Raw genomic sequence first — 10298 nt, 5'->3', positions numbered from 1 at the left:
GAGAGAGAGAGAGAAAACTTCTCAAGCAGAACAAGTCATGGTAATATCAAAATGATGATAAAATGAATTATAAATAATATTTTGGAGTCATTTTGATATCTTTTTAATGTTATAATGATTTGTTGTTCTGCTTGAGTTTTTATAAAATTATTTTACACGCACATTATAAAACTTTATGTTATTAATATATATTTTTTATAGGATTTGGTTGTGTACTTTGTAGTAACAGAATTAATGTGGTTTTATTAATAATTGTCAATTTCAAAAATTATTATTAGAAATAAAATATGTGTTAGGATTCCCTTAAATATAAAAGAAAAGATTCATTATTATCAGTTTGAAATAATGCATAGTCACGATGGATCTGCGGAAAATGATCAGCTTTTGGATGCTTCTGTACATTTGGAGTCCCAAAAATACATCGACTGCGTAGTCGCAACGTTTCTGATCGCAACATGTCGTATCCGAAAGTTGCGAAACAAATCTCACCATTCGTCTAGAACTGTAGGTTGTACTATTGATAGAGCTTAAGTGCGATATTTTTAATAAGTCAAGAATATAAAGCCTTTGATAAGTACGATCTCTGGCTCAGTTCAAGTACGGGTCTTTAATCGATGTGGTATCAACAACTCATCGACGAAGGAAGTTAATTGCTTCTCGTTAGCTTAATTCTCAACTAAGCATGTCGCAAGAATCGGTATGTCGCAGTGATACTTGAATCAAACTAATTAACTTAATTTTATATATATATATATATATATATATATATACGCGCGCGCGCGCGTGCGTGCGTGCGTGCGTGCGTGCGTGCGTGTGTGTGCGTGTGTGTGTGTGTGTGTGTGTGTGTGCGTGTGTGTGTAAAATTTATCAAATGATACTTGAACTAAGTAAATATTTTATATTTTTTGATTATGTAAAGAAAATTAGGGAGGATAAATTCTAGAGACATTTTACAGCAAATAAATTTGGCTAATTGAATTAACAGCTAATTGAGTTAATTAAAGTTTGACGAAATTTACACCCTAATTATTTTTACGATCTTAGATATTCTTATCTATTTATAATTTTCACGAGAGATGTTAAAATTTGTAATATTAATCCGTGTAATTTACGATATAATAATTTCAGTTTTATCAACACACGATTTCGTTTTCTGATTGTTTTAGCAAAGTGGCGTATCTGCATCGCAAGCATACAAAGTGCTGCAAAATGAACAAGTTGGCAGGTAAGAAAAAGTGAAAGAGTAGAGCTGATAAATTCAAAGCTGAGATAAAATGGGATGTCTACGAATAATTTTAAATTAAATGAGGAAGTATAATATTCTTAATAAGAACTTAATAAGAACTCATAGTGCATTAAGCTGTTTGGTTTATGCATTATGCTTAATCTGAATTAAATGAAACATTTGCAAAGGTACCGGAGGAATTAATAAATACACGGAATTCACACGGTAATATAAACTTGTAAAATCATCCAAATATGATATATGCAAAGTAAAATAAATTTGCCAAAGATAGAATTTAAAAAGTTCATGATTTTAAAAAGAAATACATCTGCTTTGATGGCAAAGAAAATTACATCAGCACTTTTCTAAATTGGATTCTAATTATTTTAATCACATATGTTTGATCACATATGTTTTATTAAAGTGTTTATTAAAAAAAATTGCATTTAATTTGACAGATACATGGTCGCGAATAGAGAACTACATGCTGGTGAAGAAATCATCACGGAAATGCCCTTTGTCATTGGGCCGAAGGCATGTACATATCCCTTGTGTCTCTCCTGCTTTACACCTTGGCCTCCTAAACCGAATGACAAACCGCTATGTTCCAAGTGCGGATGGCCCGTATGTGGTCAAGAATGCGAAAATGCTTCACAACATAAAGATTACGAGTGCCAGGTAAATAAGATTTTAATTGAAGAGCTTTTTTCGAAATTTTCTCAAATTCTGCGAAAAATTGTGATCGTAAATCTTTTCAATAAGTGAAAAGCTATAAAATATTGGAAAGTTTGCAGTATAATTCTCATTTTAATCTTTATATTTATATAAATATATATAGTTATAAATATAAATGCATATAGTTATAGCTTTCCTTAATTACAAAAGGTCTGTTTCTTCTTGATATTGTTTTGCATATCTAAAGATCTATTTTCTTTGGCAGGTGTTTGCACAGGCAAACGAGAAATTTAACGTAGACGCCGCGCTGGATGGGAATAGCGAAAACGGTGTTCCGCAATTAGAATGCATAACGCCGTTGAGACTATTGTTGGAGTCGGAGAGAAACGTCGAAAGATGGAATAAAGAGGTAAAGGATATGGAAGCGCATAATAAAACAAGATGTCAAAAAAGTCAATGGAAATCAGATCAAATCAATATCGTAGATTACTTGAGAAAACGGCTCAAACTTGATAGGTATATTTATTGCGGCATTTTATTAAAGCGGTTCCTAGACAATTAATATTGTTACACAATATCTAATATTATGTAATATTATTAATCGTATGGAGATTTATTGAGCTTCTAAATTGTTCGTTTTAAATTATTTAAAAGTGGCATCAATAATACTGTACAAAATTATTGTGTGTCTAGGAACCGCTTAATATTGTTTTAATGTGGAATTGTATTATTTGAAATGGAACAGTCAATAAATATTTGCAGATTCTCGGAGGAGTATATACAAACGATATGCGGTATTTTGGAGATTAATACGTTCGAAGTTCGGACGGCGAAAGGATTCAGCGCACGTGGTCTTTATCCAATAGTTGCTATGATGAATCATTCATGTGTTTCTAACACATCTCACAGCATATCGCCAGTTGATTATAGGTATATCAATTAATAATCGTTATCTATGAATTACTTAATGAAATAAAAATGCAATTCTTTGTAATAATACTAGATACTAAACATTTGTAATAATACTAGATACTAAACATTTACTACCAACAACAAATTTAAGCACGGTATAAACAACAACATTTTATTTACTTGTTACATGCTCGTGCACAATCCTTCCTCAATTAATTTACACACTGAGCGATCCTTCAGGAAATCTCACACGGTTTATTATGCTGATGAAGATAACTCCATATTAAATGCAAATAGCAATTATACACGCCATTCTACAGGATACGGCTGCGTACTACACTTAAAATTCCTGCGGGCGGTGAACTTTACGCGAGTTACACTCATTCGTTACTTCCGACGATCCTACGGAGAGAGCACCTACTCGAGGGCAAACACTTCGCTTGCGCGTGCCCACGATGTTCAGATCCTACGGAATTGGGCACTCACATGTCCTCGCTGAAGTGTAACAAATGCGACAATGGGATTGTTTTATCACTGGATTCTTTAGGTATCGTGCAATAGTGTCTATTATAATATTTTTTTTCTTTTAAATTAGTTGTTACATTAATTGAGCAAAATCAAGGATTATTGAAATAGATATAGTTGAGCTCATCATCCTAATCATGCAATAATGTTTCTTATACTTATTTTGCAATAAATAAAAATCAACATGAAATTCTTTCAGTGTCAGGAATTGAAATTGTATTGATTTCAATATTTGGCGATTCCGTATAACATTGACATTAGATAGAAGTTTTTTTTTTCAAACCTTAACGTTTAGAATATAAAATATTACGCCTTTATAATTAAAAATATTTGCCAGATTCGGAAAGTACATGGAAGTGTACGCATTGCGATTTTTCTACCAACGGACAAGCAGTACGAAAAATTCTCCGGATCATTCAAGCGGAAGTAGACGCCGCTGAAGCAATCAGTGGAGCTGATGGAGCTGATGCGATTTACGAAAGGGAGACCGTTATGAAAAAGTACCGATTAATTTTACATCCTCATCATGCCTTTCTTTCAATGTTAAGGTAAATTAATTAAATTCAACAGAATTAACTTTATTTTATCGAGCTTAACTTGTTTTGCCAAATTTACAATAACCGAAAATTTAATAATAGATGCGTAGCTTAATGAATAATTTTTATATTATATATGTATTTTTTTTCGTACACTTTTCATGTTATAATATTAATAATTCCTAAAAATAATATTTCTTAGACACTCATTGACTCAAATGTACGGTCGGGTTGACGAATACTTATTAGACGATTTGCCAGATGTTGTATTGGAGCACAAAGTCGATATGTGCCGTTTATTGCTTCAAATATTGGACGTTGTGGAGCCGGGGTACAGTCGTGTAAGAGGTATGTGCTTCTTAAGTGCGTTTCCAATTAGAGAAAAAATGTTTGGATAACTTTATTGTCTTATCTTTTTGACAGGCATGACGTTATACGAATTACACGCACCGTTACTATTCTTGGCTAAAGGTCAGTGGAATGCCGGTGTCATTGACGAGGCCAGACTAAAGTCCAAAATGATAGAAGCGGCGAATATCCTAAAAGAAGCGGTTATGATATTAAGCCTAGAATCGTCAGAGACGTCCGAAGGACAAATAGGACTCGTCGCAAAAGAATCAATAATTCAACTGGAACAGTCTATAAATGATTTATAAGATTTATCTTTTGTAAAACCTCGTTACTTGTACAAACTTATTTATATTAATAAACGCTATACTTCTTGAGATTTCTTATTACTAATAGCCAATTCCATCTGTTTATATTTATTAATCAAGAGAAAATTATATGGAAAATATTTATATCTAATTCGCAAGAACTTAAACACATAATAAATAAATATATATGTATAGCATATATATGATTGAAATTGAAAACAGGATAAATTGAGAAATATCATCCTGAAAATCCTAAATATACACACAAATTTCTTTTAAATATTATGTGTAATATATTACAATGATTTAAAATAGTCTTGATTATTATTGAATTGTTTTCGTATAGAATTGAGAATATCTCAATAATTAAAAGAATGGCAATTAAAGAAATTTATACAACATTTTAAGAATATTTTTGATTTTGTATCAAATATATGTATATATATTATAAATATAGCGTGTGTATACAAAAAATTTACATGGGATTTTTTTCAACAGTATGAGATGTCTTGAAAAGATATTTAATAGACTTTTCTTTTTTTGTTATACATATATAACATACTTAATAGAGCAATTTTTTAAATTTGAAGTTCTTATTCAAAAATAAAGAAATTTTTATCGTTTTGTTGTAACTGCCAATGCGTGCATCACATTCTGCATACTAACATTACAGATTGCGCGCGATGCCATGCGATGTCTAATAATACAGCGTGTCGTGTGAGTGCCTAAGGAAGACGGTTCGTATTACTGATGCCTGCTTACTGATGCCAGTTACGGATTGACTATTGCTAACTTGAAGGAAGTAATCTGGAGACATGACACCCACTGCGAAGTATAAGATTGCGCATTCGAAAAAACTTGGAAGGTATAATTGCAATTACAAATTAGCTATTTAGCACAATATTAATACGTTTGCATAATTTATGTACATGTCTATCAATAAATATAATCAATATATAATCAATGTATAATCAAATTGTAAACTTTGTTACAATTTGATTATACATTGATTATATTTACGAAACATATGATCATTTGAAAATCTTATCTTATCATTTGCAAACACTCTTGATTTTGTCTTTCATTAAATAATTTTGAAAGGAATTATAGAATTAATATAGAAGAAATGAATTCCTTTATATGTTTATGATTTTGTCCTTAAAATAAATTTAGTACTTTTTGCATTTACAAAATAAACATGATTTGTGCTATATATTGAAGTAATTACATATTTATTAATTTTGCATAATTGTAACTATTTTTGTAATCTTATATATATCTTTTATTTATAAGGTATCTCGTAACAGCTAAAAACATAGCATCAGGGGAAGTTATAATTCGGGAAGAACCGATCGCAGTTGGTCCGATGGTGTATAAAGATTGTTTTTGCTTTGCCTGTATGCGCATGTTACCAAAAATTGGCGAAAGAAGGCAGTACGCTTGCTCCAGATGTAAATTTGTGCCACTGTGCAGCGTAGCATGCGAGGTAATAAACTGGAGTACATTACATCTGTAATTCTCTCAAAGAAAAAGAATTTATTATCATACGAGAAAAGAAATATATTCGCACCATGATGGATAAAACTTAAAAACTCTTACAAGCAAGATTACTTGAGAAAAATGTATGCAATAAGTAACTGTAAATTTTGTTTATCTAAGATTTGCTTATCTAAGAAAGACAAAAATAATATAACAAAAATAAAGTTTGAGAATTGCTGCGTGCGTTACATAACACTATGATACTTTCGAATTATCATTTTTAATCTTCTTTTTCTTATCTTTGAAGATACGGATAAATCATCATACGAATGAAGAATGCCAAATATTTAAAGATAATCGAGATCTATTAACAGAAAATGGAATTGATGCAGCAGGAATTTTATTGGCCTTGCGGTTATGGATAATAAAACACAAGAATCCAGCTATGTGGGAAAAAATAGATTGTATGGAGGCTCATTTGGATAAAAGGATTGGCACGTCCGTTTGGAGGGACAGAGAAGTCAATGTTGTGGACGTGAGTTTTGCATAAATCAGATTTTTATATATTTTGAATGTTTAATTAACAATTTATTACGTAAAATAAAAGAATAGCGTAAATATTGTTAAGATATTGAGTTGAATAAGTTCTGCGGAATTCTATTAGCTCAAAATTATATACAGAATATATATATATATATATATATATATATATATTTGTTGTGAAATTTTCGACAATCTGACGTGAAAGCTTAAAGTTTTTCTTAAATGTTTGTTTTAAAAAAACGTACGACTTTTTGTTATCAAGTTACACGCGGACTAAATGTTATAAAAGAACATTCTGATTTTGATTGCTTATAACTCCGTTAAAAATCATCATCGTATCGTAATTAATAAAACAGATTCTTAAAGCTGAAACATTGCTCTATCTGGTGTGCAATTGCCAATTTAAAAAAAAATTTGAGCTAAAAATGTGATATTATTTTTTCTATTGCGCAATATTTATAAGGATAGTTATAAGGATAGTAATATCATATTTTTAACTCAAATTTCTATATATTTTACATTAAAAAAATTAGCATGATACTATTCGATAAAGCAACATTTCAGCTTTAAGAATCTGTTTTCTTAATTACAATAATTTATGGAGTTATGAGCAAAGTCAAAATGTTTCTTTTTATTCTCGCGAATAATTCAAGAATAAAAAATTGTAGAAACATTTTTAAAAAACGATTTTGTAAAGAAAATTCCAAACTTTCACGATATAGATAGTCAAAAATTTTCGCAAATTTATTTGATAATTTGACACATGACAGATCCATAAAGTGAGAAGAAAAATTTCCTTTTTTTCAGCTCGTAGTTTTCTATATATAAAAATTATAAAACTTACATGATTATTTAAAAAATATAGTAATCTTTTGAAAGTAGAGAGCTTTCAAGCTTTAAAATCTTTTTTTTAATTTTTTGAAATTTTTCTTCATTTTTAATGAAGATATATAATTTTGCACTAACAACCCAAGCAGAACAGCAAGTCACGTCAAAATAATATTAAAATGAATCAAAAATGAATGAAAAATGATTTTTAATGATTATTTTGGAGTCATTTTGACTTCATATTGATATCATAATGACTTGTTGTTCTGCTTAGGAAAATACCACAGAACTTTTGCTCCAATATTTACCAAAAGATATTGACCCATTCTATAACGTGCAGTATTGTGTATGTAACACAGGTAATTCGAAGGCTTCGTTGGCCGGCTGAGATTAAGCCGCCAAATACGGAATTAATGCAGAAATTGTGTGGAATTTTGGATGTGAATACTTTTGAGTTGCGATCACCTAGTGCTCTTGATGGTTTCCTTCTGCGAGGTTTATACATTGAAGCAACTTTGATGGCTCATGATTGCAGAGGCAATACTCATCTCACCGTAGACGACAATTTTCAGCTTACTGTTTATGCAAGTGTAGCAATCAAACAGAATGAACCTATCCTTTTCAATTATACTTCGTCGTTGCTGGTCAGTAATTAGATAAATATGATGAAATTAATATGTTGCTTTTTTTTGCTGATATTTCAATATTATTCAAAGATTCAATTTAAGATATATTCAATAATATCTAATGATTTAATTAAAAGCTGCCTTTTTATCAAAAACATTTTCATTGTCATTAGATTTAAAGATTCTTATTATTAACAATATCTATTAAGTGAATTTTAAAATATTTTTCTTGTTTTAAATATATAAACACTGTAGTGTAAAGTCATAGAGTCTTAAGTCATAGAAAATTAACTAATCACAGTCGAATATGAAAAGAATAATCGATTATGATTGGTCAATTTTCTACGACTTAAGATCCTACGATTGCTACGATTTCTATTGTAGACCCCGCATAACATAGTAACAATCACAGAATTATACACTGAAAAAAATATTTTAATTTCAAAGAAATATCTCTTTGTTCGTATTAAAAAAAATTATTTCTTTGGATTAATGAAAATACAATTCTTCGAATGTACAATATCTTATTTCTTTGAATGTACAATATCTTATTTTCAAAGAAATTTTCATTGAACCAAAGAAATTTTTTTGAATACGTAAAGAGATATTTTTTTGAAATTAAGATTTTTTTTTCATCGATTCTTTTTCAATCATTATTTATCATTGTTAAACACAATTATTTCATCTTTATGTTACACTATACTGTGTCATCTGTGTCTCTTGCTTGGAATTAATACTGGATTATCAATATATTTAACTAGGGTACAATTGATAGAAAGGATCATCTTCGAGAAGGAAAGTATTTCGAATGCGAATGCTCTTTATGTACTGATCCATATGAATTGCAGTCGCATTTGAGCAGCGTGTTATGTCCGCGTTGCAAAAAAGGATTTATAGGCGTACAAGATACTTCCATCGTCGATCCATATGAGCGAAGTCGATGGCAATGTCAAATGTGCAAGAAAACCTACGGCGGTCGTTTAATCAGAGCTACGTTGAACATATGCAGAACACTTATCGACGAATGTGAAGACGTTGACATAAAAGTTCGTGATTATATAAATTGGAAATATATTTAGAACTTAACATTTTTTTTCATAATCATTATAGCAGTAATAATAGCTAATATTTTTTAGAAGATAGACAGTTTGCTTAAAAAATTATCCCGATCGCTGCATACCAATCACTTCCTAATGTTATCTTTAAAGCAGAAATTATTAACGGCTTGTAGAAAAGAAATAACGTCTCTCAATCCTCAGAAAAAGGTTGTACAAAAAATGTTGGATACATGTAAGGAAATCTATGATGTCTTAGATATAGTAGAGCCAGGTATATCACGTTTAAAAGGTATCAATATTGCTTATTTCTAATTATTAATTCTAATTATATATTAATTATATATTATAGAATATAAAAGATTCTGATAGCAAATTGTAAATATGTAGAAAAAATAAGCAAATAGTAAATTAATAAATAAATATTATAACATTTTATAAAAGTATTTTTATATAATTACGAAAAATATTTATCAATATTATAAATTTCAGGCATAATGTTATACGAGATGCATTTACCTATAATAATATTGGCAAATCGATCTTATTCCGCACGTGAAATTTCTTCAACGCAGCTGACCTGTCAATTGGAAGAAGCTAAAGATCTTTTAAAGAAAGCTCTGACTATGCTTCTTTTGGAACCATTGACTACGCCAGAAGGGAAATTAGCTAAAAGAGCATTGGAGGAATTACGGACACTAAATCAGAATATAAGTGACGTTAAATCCTTACCATTGAAGGAGCCCAAAATTCATATGCGTAGAATGAAGGAACACCATAAAAAAGTCAAATGACACATTTTCATTTCATTTCATCCCAATATTTCTCAACTTGTTAAATTTGAAAAACGATTAATTTTTCCTTGTGAAAAAGGCAATGCCAAACATATTACATATATATTAAATATATATATTAAATATATATATTAAATAAACCAAAATTTGTTTTCCTTTAAATTTGGCTTTAATTTTTTTTATTCTCTAATAATATATCAGAGAGAGAGAGAGAGAGGGAGGGGGGTCGGGAGAGAGACAGATAAATGAACAATTTTACCAATTATATATTTTCATATAAAAAAAATCGAAGTACAGTTATAAATGAAAAATTTAATAAAAAATACAAACTACTACAAAGAGCAGTGTTGGCCGATTTATTTGCCGATTTTCAGCTTGGTTTCTACATCTTACTTCATTCACGTTGATCAGCACCCAGGTGTCGATTGGCAGGAACCGAGGGGA

At 30.0% G+C, this 10298-nt stretch overlaps 2 protein-coding genes across 2 annotated transcripts; both read left to right on the top strand.

Annotated features, from left to right (window-relative positions):
• Positions 1–682: 682 nt before the first annotated feature.
• On the top strand, positions 683–4529 carry LOC105626436. The gene is made up of 9 exons (XM_012207736.1): positions 683–697; positions 1167–1225; positions 1684–1903; positions 2166–2416; positions 2663–2830; positions 3133–3359; positions 3675–3885; positions 4076–4221; positions 4297–4529. The coding sequence occupies exons 1-9, from the start codon at positions 683–685 to the stop codon at positions 4527–4529; spliced, it is 1530 nt and encodes a 509-aa protein (XP_012063126.1).
• Positions 4530–5344: 815 nt separating this feature from the next.
• LOC105626435 lies at positions 5345–9854 on the top strand. The gene is made up of 7 exons (XM_012207735.1): positions 5345–5394; positions 5823–6015; positions 6316–6543; positions 7739–8023; positions 8767–9051; positions 9142–9352; positions 9553–9854. Exons 1-7 carry the CDS (start codon positions 5345–5347, stop codon positions 9852–9854), a joined length of 1554 nt encoding a protein of 517 aa, XP_012063125.1.
• The last annotated feature ends 444 nt before the right edge of the window (positions 9855–10298 follow it).

The sequence above is a fragment of the Atta cephalotes genome (genome assembly GCF_000143395.1).
Source record: "Atta cephalotes unplaced genomic scaffold scaffold00005, whole genome shotgun sequence".
NCBI lineage: Eukaryota > Metazoa > Arthropoda > Insecta > Hymenoptera > Formicidae > Atta > Atta cephalotes.
This window is presented reverse-complemented; position numbering and strand designations above follow the sequence as displayed.